This window comes from Ostrea edulis, chromosome 4 (assembly GCF_947568905.1).
Source record: "Ostrea edulis chromosome 4, xbOstEdul1.1, whole genome shotgun sequence".
Taxonomy (NCBI): domain Eukaryota; kingdom Metazoa; phylum Mollusca; class Bivalvia; order Ostreida; family Ostreidae; genus Ostrea; species Ostrea edulis.
Genome location: NC_079167.1, coordinates 78532394 through 78552482, shown reverse-complemented (window position 1 = coordinate 78552482; position 20089 = coordinate 78532394). Strand labels below are relative to the sequence as shown.

Genomic DNA, 20089 nt, shown 5'->3' with positions numbered 1-20089 from the left:
AGACATTTTATAAGATCTTACCGAACTTTCACAGGAATATGCAGAAGTATTGAATTAAATTGAATAATGAAATAATAAACCGAATTACCAAAGGAATGAATGTGATTGCCGAACCGAAATGCATCATGGGGATGTAAACAAGATAATCCGCCAAAATGGGAGAACAAAGACAAAGGGAGAAAAGTAAGTACAATAGCTTGCTATTCCATGATGCTACTTTTTATTCTTTGATATGAAGCTTCAGATCATTTGGGTCATATTGCTTCACAATCTAACTGGTTGTATTTGTAGGCCTGTAGATAAAGGGAAATACTGACCCCAGGATCATGAGCATGTGGCCCAGGCTATGCCGAACTTGTATATGGCCTACTTGCATTGAACGATTGGTGCTAGATGTAAACGGTGTACACACTCAGTGCCTAGAGAGTCTAAGACGTGTAGTGGGCTCAATGTTTCTGCGACTTGTGACTGAGTGCCAACTTGCATCAACCTAATGTGTGGTTATTTCATCAAGGGCGGATCTAAATGTTCAAAGTTGCAGGCAATGAGGCTCCCTGAGAGGTGAGTCACACTTTAAAAAAACCGCGGCAAGGGTGATGACATAGTACATATATATATTAACGACACCAATTTATTACTTAAACTTTAGAATAGTCACTTATGGTCTCCTATCATCAGCTGATCATGGACATGGCAGTGAACTTGACCGGTGATATGTATTATATATGTATAGTACTGTTACATGACCACCTGATATACATATAAGTAGTAATTTGATTTATTATGGTTTGGTCATAGTCGTGAAGACAGTCAGTTTGAAAGAAGTGCACGACTGTTGTGTATGTAGCCACACTCATATGAAATAAGTACACGACGGTTGTACAAATGGCTGAAACAAAATTGGTAAATGACATCCAAGCCAATATACATCATGTGCCCAACAGTTGGGAGAATAGCTCACAGATCATCATCTTTACAATAGCTACATTGTGGTTGGGTGAAAAGAATTGATGATTTACATTTTAGTCATATGAAGTTGTATGTTTACTTTTATCATAATGTCCTTCTCAGTAAAATGGAAATTATCAAGTAAACAGGTGCTGTTTTATTGCAGTTCGAGAGATCATACATGCATTATGGCCCGTCAGTCCTGAGACTCGCAAACTAGTGTGTAAGAGAAAGCATCTGATCCAACAAGAAGATCGTGTGGACACTGACAGAGTTGTCATTTTGAAATGGGTGAGAACTAAGTATCATATTTCAGATGCACACTGTATTCTCTGCAATACACACATTTTACAGTCCAGTCCTCAAATGTTAATTCTAATTTGTGTATATTGATAATGCTCCATAAATAATTTATGGTTCATATTATATATGTCACAGTCTATGCGAAAGACATCAGACCGTCGGACCTGACCGATGTCCAGTGCCTCAGGTCCGACGCATCATTTTTTACACCGGACCGGAATGTCCGATGTCTCAGTGTCCGGTTTTGAGCTTTACTATTTTGATGCGGAGTCATTTAAATGTTTGTTATAAGTAAAAAATAGCACACAAATCCAAATACGTAAATGAATGTGATTAAAACCGCATGGACTATCTAAAGTACAGGGCTTGAAGCTAACTTTTTATGTCACCAGTCCAGCTGGAATGATGGGGTATAATTTCAACCAGTCCGCAGAAGAATTTACCAGTCCAACAGAGTTTTCCAGAAATAATTTAACATATTTCGTTAATGTTATCAAAATGAAATTTAACTCAATATGCCTCAGACAATATTGTAACACTTAAATGTGGGATTTATATTTACGAATCAGATTCGTCTGATATCTTCAGATCGAAGCATGCCAAATGTATGTATAAAATTTCAAAAGTATATTTTCCAAAATGATGCTTTAGAAAATTAACCAGTCCCATCGGACTGACAAAAACAAATGTCAGTCAGTCCGCCAGACTTTTAACCAGTCACAGACTGACGGGCATATGTTAATTTCGAGTCCTGAAGTATTATACGGGAGGGATCCCTGGTATAGTATTACTAGTATAATAAATAACATTCCCTTGGTTTTGCATTTTCACGTGTTTCACTTTTTTACATTAGGTTTTTCGGTCTGACAAAATTTGGTTCGGTCCGGTGTGTTCATTGATTACACAGGACCGAATGTCCTGTGTGGTCAAAAAAACTTTCGCATAGACTGATGCCATGGGGTTAAAATACAGTGGTCCAAGGTCTGGGATCTGAAGTTTATGGGGTGGACTAGTTAATTTTCACCCTACATTTGCCTCCAATAGTCCGTCAGACCAGCAGTATCAAGCAGAAAAAAATATTTTAAAAGTATAACAATAAAAACATTTTGGAAGGAAGCGTGTACTTTTAACGATTGAAAGGAAATTGAATGTGTTTTATGAAAGTGAATTTAACGAAATTCTCGGACTAGTTAAAGATTAGAAGTTGATTTTTTTTTACTTAAATTTTTTTGTTGAACAGTTATCTGTCCTTTAAAAGATAAGGAGGGGGAAAAAACTTTAAGGCGTGATTTATTGGTTAGTAATCAAAATTTTGAAAAATCCTGTGGTAGAATATTTTGATTTTACCAACCCTTCAAAATGATACAAAGGTAAGAACAATCCCACCATCCATTTATTAGATACAAAATAGATCAGTTATGGATGGTCTACCTTAAAGTTATGGACTAGTGAATTTCTCAGATCAGTGAATGTTTTAGGAAAATCTAAATATCTGGTCATTGTATACTATAATGTTGGAGAACTTGTTTATTAGAAGATAATTGTAATGTGATGTCTTATTTCACAAAATTGAAGATTTATGTTGAAAAATGTATATCATTGATCATTAATGTATGTTATATATTTTTCAGCAACCAATGCCCTCTGACAGAAGATGTATACCAGAACTCACATTGGAGATACTTGATAGCAGAAGCTTTGGATAAGAGTTGCCTTGGAGATGATTATTGACGAAATACCTAGTTTTTGAAAAAACAATGCATTATAGGAAATACGGAACTTATATTAAGTCACATTAGCACTATATTGTACCTTTTTGTTAGACACTAGACATTTTTTTCAGAACACTTGTTTCTTGTGAAGTGAAGCACTAATATACGTTCATGTGAAGTTCATCGCGAATGATCATCTGACATATTCTGATATACTCGACATTTAACAATTGTTTCTGTTGAGTCTATTAAATTATATTTACAACAACAGTAATCTCATAAAATAAATTCACGATCCAGTGATCGAACCACTAGACTGTTAGAATGATATGTATTTTTGCTATGCATACATTATGTGATATTATGTTTATGGATTCCTGTATTGTTGGAAACACAGTTGGCAGTCTAGAAAAAAATATTTTTATGCATAAATGATTTGGGCAAGGAAAAGATATATTCACAAACGCGATTCATTCACTTAACGTAAGGCACTGTTTTGACTTTATCACGGCATCATGTACATGATACCGCTTTGTGAAGTCAGCACACACTTTTTCAAGTGTGAAGCTTGACACATAGAGCACATGGTATTGACACAGCTACTTCATCACCAAATACACAATACCGCTTTGTGAAGTCAGCACACACTTTTTCAAGTGTGAAGCTTGACACATAGAGCACATGGTATTGACACAGCCACTTCATCACCAAATGCATGATACCACTTTGTGAAATCAGCACACATTTGTTCAAGTGTGAAGCTTGACACATAAAGCACATGGTATTGACACAGCCACTTTTTCACCAAATACACAATACCGCTTTGTGAAGTCAGCACACATTTGTTCAAGTGTGAAGCTTGACACATTAAATTTATCCAATATACATGTTGATACATATTCATAATTTTTTTTTTTTACATTTCTAACATAACGTGTCCACCTTCATGATTATGTTCATTATTGGCACACCTTTTCATGTAGTGCGTTTTTGTTATTTTATCTTCCAAAGCTGCAATGTACAAATATTATTTCTATTTTTTTTAAAAACACATTTTACCTGGTATTTGTATAATCCATATTCAAATGTAGCATTAAAGTTTAAAAATTTCCTGCTAATTTTTGTAATTGTCACAAAAGCATGAATTAATCTTTGTTATGTTGTTTCACCATTTTGAATTCTGTTGTTTTATTGAATATATGTACTAAGTAAATATACAATGTTCAAATAATTGACATGAAATTGGTGTAAAGTAAATGTATACTATGTTCAAATAATAGACATGAAATGGGTTTGCGAATTATGTGTTCAATTTAGAAATATTAACTGAATTGAAGATGCGCAAGTAAATTATAACACTGGTGTCTCGGAAATTGAAATAGGTGGATAGGGTGAAAGTGATGTTATCTATATAAACATGGTGTGAAATCTAGTTCATAGTTATCCCCTCACAATTCATTGCGAGAGGGAATATAGCGGATGAGTGTATGTCAAACACTGATCTTGTAGACATCTACAAGTCATATTGTTTGCTCGATTGATTTGATACTTCAAATGTAGCTTTATAATCAATAGACTTTAAAAATCTTCTTCTCAAGAACCAATGAGCCAGAAGAGCTGAGATTTACACAAAAGCTTCCTGACATAGTGCAGATTTATGTTTGTTAAAATCATGGTTCCCGTGGGGGGGGGGGGGGGGGGGGTTGGGGGGTTGGATGGGGCCACAAGGGGGGATCAAAGTTTTCCATACAAATATATAGGGAAAATCTTTAAAAATATTCTCAAAAACTACTGGTCCAGGAAAGTGGAAATTTACATGAAAGCTTCCTGACATAGTGCAGATTCAAGTTTGTTCAAATCATGGCTTCCGGGGGTAAGTTGGGGCTACAATGGGGGATCAAAGTTTTAAATAGAAATATATAGAGAAAATCTTCTTCTCAAGAACCATTGGGCCAAAGAAGTTAACATTTACATGAAAGCTTCCTGACATGTGCAGATTCAAGTTTGTGAAAATCATGGCCTCCAGGGGTTGGTTGGGGCCAAAATAGGGACTAAGGTTTTACATGCAAATATAAATGGAAAGTCTTCAGATATGGGCCAAGGTGACTCAGATGAGTGATGTGGCCCATGGGTCTCTTGGTTTTTACTGTGGAATAATTGAAGCTCATACATTAATATCAATATGACGAGATTGAAAAAGTGGATAAATAGATATGAAAATGCTGATCTACCAAATGAAGGCATGTGTACACACACAGATATATATGTGTGTGTGAAATTTGCGCATAGCCCTACCCTAAACATATCGTATAAGGGACATGTCCTACGAATGGAAATTTGCGATTCGATCCAGAAGAGGTAGCAGAATTTATTCTGTGGTTTTATAACATTTCTATCTCTAGAGAAAGTGCGATAATTTTTGTGGATTTTCTCTATCCGCAAAAATGGACAACTGCAGAAAATACCCGTTATATGGTTTATTATGATAGAACCTAAGTACATAAATAATTGTATTTTAGTACTAGTAAAGGTCGTCTTTCCGTAAAGTTTATAAACAAACATGACCTTTACAAATTTACGTCTAGTAAAGGTAATATACAGATGACCTTTAAAGATTTACTTTCTGTAAAGCCAATGTAAAGATGAACTTTACATATTTACTTTAAGTAAATTTAATACAAAAGATGAACTTGCTTTTGAATCACCTTTAGTGAAATTTACAACTGCAGTAAAGTTTTGTAAAGCCGTTTTTTCAAGCAGTGATATGGATTTATTGGTCTGATATTCCCATAATAAAAACGATATAAAAATAAAGTTTTTGCTTTAGATTTTTTTTCAGCGTCCTTGTTTTCCCGGTTTTCAATCTTATTATTTATTGAATTTTTAAAATCCCTGTTCTATATTTTCAATTCTTAAATGTATGTGTGCCGTATTAAACAGTATTTTGTTCGATGTTAAAAACCAGTACAATTTTTTTTTTCTGTATAATAAACTGTTAAAAAAATAAAACGATTTGACATTTTCAACAAATTATATACATGTGTTAAAGGAGTGTTGGTCTACTCAATGTAAGGGGATTGTTTTCTAATTCATATTTATGAAAAAATGACGTTTATGGTGGTTGTGTGCAAACGAGCGAAAAAACTATTATTGAAAACACCATGGATGGCATGGGAGATGTGGATTTACAGTATGTAGTCTTGCTGAATGGTGATTTTATATCAAAACATGTAATCTAACTCCCCTTCATTGCTCAAAGTGGTTCTCTTTACCCTGTTTCCCTCTGACTGTCTTTTATCGCTGAATGTGTCTCGCCAACAGCATGCAGGCCGTTCACGCTTTCATGACGCCATGTATTTGTTGACTTAAGAAATTCCGCGTGCAACGTCACGTGATCATGAATATTTCGAAATGGGGCGTTCACCACCCAACTCAGGGAATACATGATTAAATAGGAAATTACCTTGATTACTTTTTTAATCCAATTGAGTCAAATTGTATGATTTGCATACTGTGCATAACATAAAACACATGTTTTTTTTTAATCACACGATAATTTTCAAAAATTACGGCATATATGGCTTTAAATGTAAATACGTTTTGAGATATATACATTTTCCCAAGTTTTCTTTTGTACTACGGATAGGTGATGCAACCAAAGTGCTCTACTGTATTTGTTCTGTAACGGCTAGTCCAAAATTAGATTGTGTGCAACTATCAATAATAAGATATGTATTGATGAACTTTATCATCATATGATCAACTTAAATATGTAAAGAATCTTTGTACATTCATATCGTAATGATTTATATACGGGAACCCGAATTTCCTCGATGCGAAGTACATGGCAACAACAGTCCTTAATAAATAAGATATTTTGCTCGGCATCCTTACCTGAGATTACACTGGCATCATTTCCTAAGTGTTTCCCTAACATTTGTATCATCCCGTTATCATATGTTTGAGAGAATATTTTCATTATCAGAATCTTTGCGGTCAGGGGGTTCTGCAGCACAGTCTGATACGACAGATTCTGGCGCAGTAACAGGAGCTGTGGGAGGGGCGGTGGGAGCCGTGGGTCTTATTGTCGTCCTCATCACAGGGATACTGTTTATACGGTATTTGTACTTCATCTATTGGTGGATGTTAACAAATTACATAATGTTCGTTTTAACTATTTTCCTTTGTGAACATTATGTACGTAGTCGAATGACTGAATCTTAATGGATAAGTTAAAATGAATTTCTTAAGGCACTAAGACTTAGATATAAAGAAAACGTACATTGAAAACCGAATCATGTATTTATGTAGATGGAGAAGAAAGAAGAAGAGAAAGCATGAAGATACGGAGACGGTAACGTTTTCTTTTGTCCCAGAAACGTTAACAATAGGTAATTCTGCTGTAGCAGATACCTACATGTTAATGCTATCAAGTTAGAACTGGGCGCCACTTGTTGAGTGTGGCGGAAAACATCAATCAATCAATCAGACACAAATAATCAATATTAACGTACTTATGTTGTAAATATTTGTGTTTCGTAAATCAATGATTTTGAGAAGAAGAAAATTTGAACACAGGAAAAAGTAAATCTTGTTGAATAACTATATCATATTAGCATCAGGTGTCGTAATTCAATTGTTATGATATTTTACAGGTGATAAAAGACATCAAGAGAAGAAAATGCATGGAGTCGGAAACCCAGGCTTAGAATTAAAAACTGAGGGGGAAGTGCTAACGACGAATACTAAAATAGACATATCTGTCGCGGATTTTGATAAAGCAATAGTTGTTTTGTCTGAAAATCAGAATGCCAAGTTTAAAGAAGAATACATGGTGCGTGTCTATTAATTGATAAAATTATGTAACGGGTAAACCGTGTATATGAATGGTTCAATTGAAATTCAGAAAATATTGCGCTTGGTTGTGTATAATTTCTTGATATCTGAATGTGGTGTAGTACACATTTTAGAGTTATTTCTTTTGAGGTTTTAAATTGGTGGTGTATTTGTTTGTTTTGAAAATATAACTACTGTCTTAGGTTTTTCGTTGTAAGTGTGGAATCAAGTCATTCAAGATATCTGACGAAGACTTGTAATAAAGATTAAGAATCAGTCCTCACTATTCTGTACAGAAATCAGATATTAAATGTATTTTGTTAATGTTGCATATATACTTTTATTGCATTAACATTATTTCTGTACATACACAATTTTATTGTTTAATTCACTGATGTGTGTAGACAATTCCTAGAGGAGAACTACACCCATGTAATGAAGGAAAGAAACAGGAAAATGCCGCCAAAAACCGATACACCACGATTTTCCCGTGTAAGTGTCTTAATTTGACGTTCTTTCAACTAGCAATAAGTGTTGTGGTAAATATCAACAGTGTACATTTTGTTTTGAGTAGATGATCATTCACGTGTTGTTCTGGAAACATCGCCAAAAGAGTCAGACTACATTAACGCGAATTATATTGAGGTCAGTGATTTGAATCCATTTTTATAGCGGTTAATGTTAATGAAATACACAAATAAAACTCTGTATCGCCAAAGAAATAAAATCTACATATATAATGCAAATGAGTAGCCATCATTTAGTTTTTATACAAGAAAGGCAGATTGAAATTGTTGAAAAATCAATGAGTAATTTTATTTATAAAATTAATCCGCAATTTCGTCATGGACACAGGATGTGCAAGGAAAGAAATCGTATATTGCAACGCAAGGTAAATATACAATGTATATCTTCATAGATCGACTTTCAAGTGTGAGTTATTATTCCAACATATTTTGTGAATTTGTAACATTGAAAAAGAAGACTGGACATGTCATTTTCTTTTGGTGATTTGTTTACTCTTATTCCTTGGTGTGTCTCAATATGCTTGTTTATATTTATCAGGACCAAAATCAAAGACAATTGTTGATTTCTGGAAAATGGTCTGGCAGGAAGACATTAGTGTAATTGTTTGTCTGACCAATCTCAAAGAGGGAAATAAGGTTAGAAAGAGGCACTTGATATCATACTGCATTGTATATTCAAAATCAATCATTAATAACATGCATACAAGGGATACATTTTGTACGTATGCAGTGAGGTGATAATAAACTGATCACATGGCTCTACATGTACGTAACGTGATCTTACTCGCAGTAAAGTTGTATTATGATAATAACCTTACTTGGACCTTATCTTTATCAGAACAAATGTGCCCAATACTGGCCAAATTCCAATGATAAGATAAAGAAAGGCAACATCAGCATACGAAACCAGAAAGAAAACGTATACGCTGACTACGTCATCAGACACTTCCGCTTGCAAAACAGCGCCGTGAGTCTTCCATGTTTACGTCATTAAATTTTCTACGTTAGCTGAGAAAATGGGTCATGCTATTACCAAAATTATATTAAAATATTTGAAGCAGAATTATCTGTAATATAAGATTAAAATTGTCGTTCAGAAAATGTACACCTATATCACTGACGAAGAAAAGGATTATAAAGACAATTAGATATAGCGCGCCAAAGTTCTGCACTTATATTTGAATGCTCTGTTAAGGATACTGCTAATTTAAAGGGAAAGGCAACCCTAACCACATTGTTGCTTTTAGGAATAAAGTATTACTTACTGAAATCGGTAATGACAACCTTTAACAAAGCCTTGCTTAACAATTAAATCAATATTAATCTATCATATATTTTAAATTACCCGCCTCCAAGGGAAACGCCATTGAAGTTTTGATTTATGTCACACTGTTGGTTCCGGTTTATTTCATCAGCACTGTATTTCGGTCGTCCCGAAAATTTGACGATCTGGTTCTTCGTGTCGTTGGTCATTTTAGTGCTTTGTATATATATATATATATATATATATATAAATATATATATATATATATATATATGCATAGCTCTTATCCTTGGACGAATTTGGTTCCACTTGTTTGGCACGCTGTTTTTGGCTATATTTAGATCTAAAACTTCATAGTTATTTCGGATTTCAAACATTTCGGTTGAGCATCACTGAAGAGACATTATTTGTCGAAATGCGCATCTGGTGCATCAAAATTGGTACCGTATAAGTTTTACATTATGCCCCTGGGTCGAGGCCTCTGCTGGTGGACTGTTAGTCCCCGAGGGTCTCTACAGCCCAGTAGCTAAGTACTTCGTTACTAGCTTGAAAATACGGATGTATATTTAATTGCTGTTATAAAATTTAGAAATTCAATTCAAAATTAAGGATTATCTCCCTCATGCATAGCTCTTATCCTTGGACGAATTTGGCTCCACTTGTTTGGCACGCTGTTTTTGGTTATATTTAGATCTAAAACTTCATAGTTATTTCGGATTTCAAACATTTCGGTTGAGCATCACTGAAGAGACATTATTTGTCGAAACGAGCATCTGGTGCATCAAAATTGGTATTGTATAAGTTTTACACACACACACACACACACACACACACACACACACACACACACACATACACACACACATATATATATATATATATATATATATATATATATATATAATCTGAGAATAACGGGAATCAAATTGAAGAAATCGTGATATTTACTGAGTTTGCACAACATATTGGTATGGATATACGTGTAATATACTTTATATCTAATGTTTAATTCACAGTTTGCTGCCCAATTTCGTATCTGGATAGTTCAAGATTTTGGATTGTACAACATACGATGAAGATAAATTGCACTACGTTACTGAGGTTAATTTAGTCAAGCTTAGATTGTTCCCAATTCCACCTTTCCCACTGTAACTGTAACATTAAAAAGTAACAATTAACAATTTCTACCTTGGTCCCAAATGCATATTAAACACATTGCTAACTTCCAAACAAAAATGTTTTATGTAGAACATTTTGTATTTACGTGCTTCAGTTGTAATGTTGGAAATTTTGTAATAACTGGATCAGTTTGATTAAAGCTTTACAGCATGACAGTATGACTGCTACAATAAATGTTTGAAGAATTTAAATCGTCATTTAATTAGTATTTCGAGTTTGGTATACATATGTAGTTGAATTCAAGGAGGTACATTTAGTGGTGGGATTGGTATACGTATATAGTTGAATTCAAAGAGGTACATTTACTAGTGAGTTTAGTATACATAAATGTAAATAGTTGCATTCTAAGAGATACATTTAGTAATGGAAATGGATTAGCACCGACAATATTGATCAGGAAAGGTGTATGCACGTTTTACCGTAATTAGCATAACATAATGTAAATTTAATGTGTTTTGTATAACATTCCTAAAACATAAGGGTAAATTTTCTATATCATGTTCAAACATGGGAATATATTGCATTCAATATGGTAAATGTATTTGTTTTACCTGTAAAAACATTTGGTTTTCATTTTCATCATTTTTTAGAATTTTTTTTAGCAAGTTTCGATAGAGTATACCAAAAGTTTAGAAATTGGAAGGTAGCATTTTCGTACGAGCCATGTAGCTACTGAGGATTGAAGAGCTTACAGCTTGTATATCTTCCTTAAACACTGTCAAGCGCAAAGTTATAGTGCACATGATTTGAGATATTTATATTTAGTTAGCGATATCATTTTGTAAGATACGAGTAAAAGATCTAGGATCACAGGATTAAACATTAGAGTTCTTTCATGCAGGAATTTTATAGAAGTTTGTCAAGACTGAGGTAGATCTGAGATTGATATCAAGAGACCCGGTGTCGTTTACAACTAAGACTGAAATGCATCCTCAAAAGTTTCTTAACTTGCATGGCTACACTAATTTGGAAGATGCATGGAATGTTACTTTCATTTTATGTAATGACTAAAGACAAAGCCTTGAAAACATTTTAACATCATGCCTACCCGTCATAATTGTAGTGCAATATAATGAGATTAACTCATGATAAAATATTCAGGCCATTATGTGATGAATTAAGATTCGGAGAATATGATGCAGGTGCCAGAATCCAGAATTGTAAATGTCGCATTCTGATTATGAAACACCAGGATATAATTTGTTCAATTTATATGAATTATATTATTTTGGTACGTATCTTTTCATCACCTTTCTCTGCAACAGATATATCCAATATTTCCAACTCTCCATATAGGTGATCATTGTTTAATTTTAGGATAAATCTGAGCGTGACGTGTGTATGTTCCACTATACGCAGTGGCCTGACCACGGTGTCCCAGAACCACTGGCTCTTGTGGTATTCCATCGACACGTTCTGAAAACTTCTGTCGAACATCCAGGGAAGTACACTCTTGTCCACTGCAGGCGCGTATTACTATTTATTCTTTCATATTTTTCAATAGCAACATAGTATAATTCATCCACTGAATATTTTCACACTGTCGAAGTCATAACAGGGATATTTTCAGTGTGAAAATAACATTACTTCATGACAGCAATGAGAAACTGTTGGGAATGTACAAGCTAAGACACAGAATATTCAAAATTCTACAATTCGATTTTAAAAATTTCGCCCACCACACAGGATTTAATGAAGTTTGATTATCTTCAATATAATTTACCATGCTGATGATATCACTGTTGTAGAAGGATTTTTTTCTAAAATGATCCTATTTGTAATATATTTTTACTATACATGACTAATTGAGATCCATGTCTAATATACTAGAATGTTAACCATTCATAATATCAACTACTTCTATTTTAACCGTTGATTATATTAATGAATTTCATTTTAACCGTTGATTATATTGCTGACTTCTATTTCAACCGTTGATTATACTGAAGACTTCTAATGACTTCTATTTAACAATACAGCGCTGGGATTGGTAGGACAGGGACGTACATAGCATTGGACGCGCTTAATAAGGGAGGGGAGATAACCGGGAAAGTTAATATCCGGCAGTATGTAGAAACCATGAGAAACAGCCGTGCTAACATGATCCAGGGCGACGTAAGTTTGTGTTTTACTCTCTTTGATTCCTAGTGGATAGTTTTACGGGGTATCTTGATCAGGCAAACGGAGTTATCCGTAGTCAATATCAGTATGCTAAGAACGGTCTATCATTTTATATGAAACACGTCAGACAGCATTTGGCCCAATAATAGGTTATAGATAATAAATTTCAAATGAAATGGTAATTGTTACATATGTGTTCTCGTTTATCGGTGTTCAGGTGTTTTCAAACAAATCTCATTCAGACGGAACTTCGAAATCAAAGTAAAGAATTGTTGGTAGATGTGCTATATCATGCCTGTATTCCTTGATATGTTACATATCATGTTCTCATGGGCACGAATTGTGTTCCTTTGTTAAGTGACATGTTTCTATATTCATATGAAGCAGAATTTATTCAAAAACTTCTACGCGAGAAGAAAAAATATCTTGCTGCGGCCTTCAATTCGACATTTAGATATATCGACGACGTTTTGTCTATTAACAGTAATAACTTTCATTCATATATCGATTCGATATATCTCTGTGAGCTCGAAATAAAAAAAAAACACCACAGAGTCGTCCACTTCTGCCTCATACTTAGGTATTATATTGAAAGTAGACATTAACGGCAAACTGACAACTCAACTGTATGACAAACTGGATGATTTCAGCTTCTTCATCGTCAACTTCCGATATTTATGTAGCAATATTCCATCATCACCAGCATATGGTGTTTATATCTCTCAACTGATTCGGTATGAAAGAGCTTGTTCTGCGTATAGTCAGTTTTTAAATGGAGGCAAGCTACTGACAAACAAGTTGATCGCACAGGGATTTCAACAGTCTCGATTGAAGTAAGCATTTCGCAAATTATATGGTCGTTATAACGATCTAGTTCATCAATGGAACCTGTCATTGCGTCACATGCTTTCTGACGCGTTTCATACAGATAGTTATATCGTTCTTAACACACTGATTTTGACTGCGGGTGTCTCCGTTTGCCTGAACGGGATACGGGCTCACGGCGGGTGTGACCGTTCAAAAGGGGATGCTTGCTCCTCCTCGGCGCCTGGTCCCACTTCTGGTGTGCCCGGGGGTCCGTGTTTGCCCACTTATATATTTTGTATTGCTTGTAAGAGTTATGAGATTGATCGCTGTTCGTTGTCTTCACCTTTCATATAGATATGTGTATTGGGTTAGTTTAGAATGTTAGATCATTACAAATAATATAAAGAGAGAAAATCAGCTTTTTGTAATACCCGTTTATAATACAATTCATATTTAAGGATCAATACAGAGTTGTTTACTTGGCACTACTTGAATCATTCCGAGGAAAAGGAAGGTCTGTATCAACCAGGACATTTCTACGAGAATTCCAGGATCATTCCTGTTATATCAATCTCGGAGAAGTAGCCAATAAATCACCACTTTCTGCTGAATTTCAGGTGATTCTATCTATGAATCTCTAATAAAATATCGGCATATCTTAGCTTGAATGATTTGAACAGTTTGTTGGATATTCTAGAACGATATTTGTGATTGTGTACAGTAACATGTGACACGAGAATGACCTTCAGTTCTCGTTTCTAGGACCTGTTATCCGGAAGAAAAGAATACACACCAGAAGACTACAAAACAGGGCGGCAAAACGTATCGGCCAATTACACACCCAGTGTTCTGCCTGGTAAACCAGTTTGTATAATACATGAATACCTTGGTGCTAAAAAACGCAGTTCAGCTATCTTGCAATAGTGATAGAATATTACCGATTAATGATTAATCCCAATCACAGTTGAATATTTACATTTCACTAATGGTACCACACTTTTAATATAGAGAGTTTACAATGCGCTTTCACTTTAACATAGTAGCATATACAAGTAGATACATTCTTACTGATGTCTGTCGACAAGAGATCTCGAGGTGGCTCAATCCTAGGCCTCCTGCATTCATTTTGATATAATTGCACATTAGCTCTCCACCCTTTAAGTTTAACTGAATCAACTGCCATTATATATATAGGGTACCCAGAGACATAAAACCCATCTAACTGATGAATTGTATATATTTTTTCTTGAAACCATTTCAGTTGAAAGTTACATGTGTCCATTGTCAAACACTAAAGGGAAGAACACCTACTACAACGCAGTTTCTTTACAGGTTTGTCTGCTGTGTAATATATACAATTGTGAATAGAACATGAAGGCGATTTGTTTATCAGACTGCCATTTTTTCTAGCAAGGGTTTTCTGATATACATCTGTCCTCACAAAGTAGAGTAAACCCATTCGCTGGTGAAAATGGTCAGACCTAAGAACAATCAAAAGTACAAAATGTACTCCTAGGAGCTGAACTTTTTCAAAGATTCCATGATAAATATTAATTTCTGTATAGATCAAAACAATTCTGTCATTGTTTTTCTTTATTTTACAGACCTTATCAATTGATAACGTCCATATGCTTAATTTTTTTATGGATCTCCTTACGGGAACAGTTTATGATTTTTATGTATGATTAATGACTTTTATTCTTATATATATATATATATATATATATATATATATATAGGTATACAGCATTTGAATATGAAAACTAAAAGATTGTTTTAAATAACCATAATTTACTACTACAAATGTATATATCATATACCTTGCATTGAATGCAACTATTAGATACAACAATACGTACAGTGTAAATGATGGATACCTTCTGCATGCTGTCTTTCATTTCATTTTCATTTTCAGTCTTTCACAAGAAATGATCATTTCATCAGTGCTCAATATCCTCTCCCAGATTACACAGAGGACTTCCTGAGACTTGTGAAGGCTTATTATGCACCTACAATTGTATCCCTGAGCCCGTTGGTGGAAATCGAATCGGTATGGTCGAGAAAAAATCCTGCAATTTGTATAATGAACAGTCTTGCATCTTTTCATTTACCAATCATTTGTCAGGTTACTGCGCATGATTCTGATGTCACAATGACGCCATGTGTAATATTTGTAGTTATACGATGTTGGACATAAGCACCAACATTTAATATTGAGAGATTAAAATTAATGTGCACTTTTAAATCATGGAACATTTATATAATTATTTGATTTTAATCTTCATGACAAATGGGATGACTTCAGCTTCTTCATCGTGAATTTGCCATATTTATGTATCAATATTCCTTTATCACCTACATATGATGTTTGTCTTCCAACTGATTCAAGATGCGAGAACGTATTCTGCCTATGAACAATTTTTAGATCGAGACAATCTACTGGCAAATATGTTGCTGTTAGTGAGTTTCAACAGTCTCGTTTAAAGTCAGCATTTTGTAAATTCTATGGTCATGATAATGATCTAATTTGCAAATATTGTACAACCCGTCATTAGGTGGAAAGTTGTCTAGAGTCGTTCTTTACATGCTGATTTTGACTACGGATTACTCCGTTTAGCTGATCAAAATGGCGAATGTGACCGGTCAAAAGGAAATGCTTCCTTGGCATCCAATATCACCTCTGACCAGTGTGTCCAGGTGAACGTGTTTGTCCTGTTCTTAAATGTTGTATTCTTTATAGGATTTATTACATTGGTCACTCTTCGTTATTTTCACTTTTTCATTATTCAAACAGGAAAGAAATTGATCTTGTAAATTGTACCAAAGATGTTTCAATAGCAACATCATTAAACATAAATATTAATTATGTAGAAAAAATTAATGTCTATCACAAAGTTGTACAGTGATATCGTAGGTGAGGGCATTTTGGGTAGAGTGGCCTCAATCGCTAAATTGGAGTAAAAAAGGAAAGTGGTATCATTGTATGCATACCAATTTAACGAATCTCGATATACAAACTGTTGAAACTTCTACGAATTGTGATTTATTAAGTTTATTGATATGATGATAAGCTCATATAGCAGTCTACTGATAGGTATGAAATAGAAAGGCTTGGTGGAGTTAGTGGTATTTAGTGAGTACATTTTCTAGGTCTACAAAATATCCTTTTTATGTAGTTTGAATGAGTGAGTACATTTTCTAGGTCTACAACTATCCTTTCTATGTAGTTTGAATGAGTGAGTACATTTTCTAGGTCTACACACTATCCTTTCTATGTAGTTTGAATGAGTGAGTACATTTTCTAGGTCTACATACTATCCTTTCTATGTACTGTGGAATCATTAGAATTCGTGGTAGCTCAATTTCCTGTCTATGTAGTTTGAATGAGTGAATACATTTTCTAGGTCTACAAACTATCCTTTCTATGTAGTTTGAATGAGTGAATACATTTTCTAGGTTTACAAAATATCCTTTCTATATAGTTTGGATGAGTTTCTCAGAATTGCAACAGAGATAATCATCAGAGATTTAAACAAAATTTTGAAATTGTACTTTGTTTGTGTTTTATACATTTGTATTGATTTCGGGTGTAAACCTCACAGTAAACTTCCAAAACTGTCCCGGATGTTCTTTTAACGTAATTGTTTTATAAATAACGGTTTAAATCTCACACTAAGAGGTTACATTCGATAACATAAGTATTGTGTGTAACTTTGTAAATGTACATGTAATAAATTTATGCTGTTTCATTGTACTCTATTTCTGAATTGAAATCCCCAATCTTTCAACTCGACATAAACGCATGTAATTACAAAATGCAAGCACTCTAGACGAAAATGCCATACACTCCTTGTGCAACCTCAGAAACCAACCAGTCATTGCAGTTACGTACATGCTTCAAGACGGTTTACGATTGGCATGAGCTTCACATTTTGTATAGTAGAATCTTTTCGTTATTGTAGCCATGCCCAGAGTTTGTGTTTTCCTTTTCAGTCTTCACTTTGGCTTCCTGCTAAAAATGAAAGCAAAACGGTTGGAGCATTCACGACTGAAATGACAGATTCTACACAAACGACAACAGTCACCAAGACTAGCATTACTCTGCACCAAAAGGTGTCCATTTACAAAGTTTTCTGATGAATTTTGTTTTTACATTTCATGAAGTATTGTTTGGTATTTATAATCCAAGATTCGTTTCGTCTCAAACACATTATTTCAGGGAGCTAGTGGCATGAGCGTTTGCGTACTGGAATGTAGAAGATGGAAGGGAGAAAGCGAGTCCTCAAACCGGAGAGTTTTACTTGATCTCGTCAATGAAGCGAGGGTGGAGGAAATGACCCACCCCGAGGGAAGGATTCTGGTTCTGTCGAGGTTTGATTTTGATCTTTTTTTTTTTTGCAAACATATGTAATCTTTTAAGAATTATTCAAAGATCCAGACCTGGAGACTAAAGAAAGACTAATTTGGTCAAGGGTTAAGATAATTACTCTCTTGTTCTAGAAATAACAAAATATACCCGGTATAACACTTGTGAAAATTATACACCGCTTCTAATAAAAAAAATAGTCATTTTGTCGCATAACAAATGAATTCAATTTATAAATTCTAATATCATCAGAGTAATGAGATAAAATTGCATATTACTTAGTGATGGGGCCAAGCGATGTGGACAATTCTTGGTTGTATTCAATGCTCTGGAGCAACTTACCATGGATACAGAGGTGGACATATTTACAATCACAAGACAACTCCAAATCCGACGGCCAGAGTTCATATCTTCTTTGGTATGATTGAAATACTTTCATTTTCCACTCAATTTTTAAATACGATTTCTTTTCCTTTGCACATCAAATGTACAGAGAACTCCGTGTTTTCTAATTTCAGGAAGAATATCAGTTTTGTTACGAGGCCATTGCTGATCATCTCCAAAATGACACAGTGTACGCGAATTGCTGAGGACCAGTCAAAGAGACTGTGACATCAACCAGCCTTTCTCCTAATAACAATGGAAACACATTGAAGAATTGTTTCATTCACTGGAGACCAGTATTATATATGTACTGGTGTTATTGACTCACCCACATTTCACTTATTGTATGTGCTTGTTTCTTATTAACTATTCTTCCGCTTCTTCTTCTGCCTTAAAATGTCCGCAGCCGTTATCCGTAACCAGTAGATGAAAGTAGTAGAAACTCAAGGATGTGATAAGGCAAAATATCTAGTTGTGTAGAAATGTTTTTGTTTTCAGATTAAATGGGGTTAAGTTATATTTTTGGGGTGGGTTCAACATAGCACTATGTGTGGAAAAATTAGTTCCATAATTCAAGAGATATAACTTCTTGTTTTTCAGTTTTAACAACATTTATTCAGGTATATAGTCAGGCTTTTACACAACCTTTACAATCCAACCTGACCAGGGGGTACAGGGTTTTAAGAATTCCAACTATTTCGCTTACACATTCACACGGACAGACATGCATACTAAACGATGGCTAGAAGTAAAGAAAGAAGAAAAAATTGACAATGTACTCTGGCTGAGTTCATAAATATCATACTATAATAATTAACAATCAGATATATGATGTAATACCAAGGTTGTTATTTAATAAAATACTACTTTAAACACACTATTGTTTGAATATACATTCACTTCATCTCTTACGAAGAAAAAGAAAAAAATATAACAAATGTATATAATACTAAAAAAGAAGCATTTTAGGATATTTTTGTTTTAACATAGTTTACGTTATACTTGAGCTAATGTTTCCATTTCTTTTCAAACTGATCTGTACAATTATATTTACTTACAATTTGTTTTTCCACTTTGTATATATTAGTCCAAGTGGCTTTTTACCACTTTTTACCCTATGACAAACAATCTCCTGTACATTTGGTTAAGTATATATAATGTTTCAAATGGTAATTTACAAAGTTTAACATTTTAATCTTCGAACATCCAAGAATAAAAGTTTTCTAATCAGTTATAATATTGAATGAAAATGTTTCACTAAACCAACATTACACATTTCTTTAGAAAATAATACTGACTTTTCCACAATCATACATAATGTGTTCCAATAATTCTCTCTCCTCTAAACAAAAAAGTACATAAATCGTTGTCTGATTTCCCAATCATTTTCAAAAAAAGTGTTTGTAGTTAAAATTCTATGATTTACTCGATATTGTAGCCATTATAATTTACTATCTTTTGTGTTCATAAAAGCATCCTTATGAATTTCTCTCCATTTTTCACTAGATATTTCAAATGGTTTATCCCATTTTCTTTGTCCAGTTGGATTTTCTTTGCTAGAATTCCATATTTTGTAAATTTTTCTATTGTTGGTTTTATCATCTAGTAAAAGTAAAATGTGTAAGGGAATAGTTGGTTCTTG

General features: G+C 34.0%; 1 protein-coding gene and 1 long non-coding RNA gene across 2 annotated transcripts in view; both read left to right on the top strand.

The window, feature by feature from the left end:
- The window catches only part of LOC125679811 (receptor-type tyrosine-protein phosphatase epsilon-like), a 30142-nt gene extending 10601 nt beyond the window's left edge, over positions 1 to 19541 (top strand). Inside the window, exons 9-26 of the mRNA XM_056161481.1 lie at positions 6949 to 7081; positions 7275 to 7354; positions 7619 to 7797; positions 8204 to 8291; positions 8374 to 8444; positions 8655 to 8691; positions 8865 to 8962; positions 9165 to 9293; positions 12087 to 12235; positions 12749 to 12884; positions 14156 to 14314; positions 14460 to 14553; positions 14959 to 15029; positions 15613 to 15747; positions 17691 to 17810; positions 17917 to 18068; positions 18346 to 18481; positions 18582 to 19541. Of these exons, the coding sequence (XP_056017456.1) occupies positions 6949 to 7081; positions 7275 to 7354; positions 7619 to 7797; positions 8204 to 8291; positions 8374 to 8444; positions 8655 to 8691; positions 8865 to 8962; positions 9165 to 9293; positions 12087 to 12235; positions 12749 to 12884; positions 14156 to 14314; positions 14460 to 14553; positions 14959 to 15029; positions 15613 to 15747; positions 17691 to 17810; positions 17917 to 18068; positions 18346 to 18481; positions 18582 to 18653 (2039 nt within the window). The 3' untranslated portion in view covers positions 18654 to 19541. The remainder of the gene's footprint in view (positions 1 to 6948; positions 7082 to 7274; positions 7355 to 7618; positions 7798 to 8203; positions 8292 to 8373; positions 8445 to 8654; positions 8692 to 8864; positions 8963 to 9164; positions 9294 to 12086; positions 12236 to 12748; positions 12885 to 14155; positions 14315 to 14459; positions 14554 to 14958; positions 15030 to 15612; positions 15748 to 17690; positions 17811 to 17916; positions 18069 to 18345; positions 18482 to 18581) is intronic.
- LOC125653295 (uncharacterized) lies at positions 49 to 4255 on the top strand. The gene is made up of 4 exons (XR_007361863.2): positions 49 to 183; positions 292 to 561; positions 1115 to 1239; positions 2883 to 4255. It is a non-coding gene; the product is annotated as an uncharacterized LOC125653295 (long non-coding RNA).
- Positions 19542 to 20089: the final 548 nt, after the last annotated feature.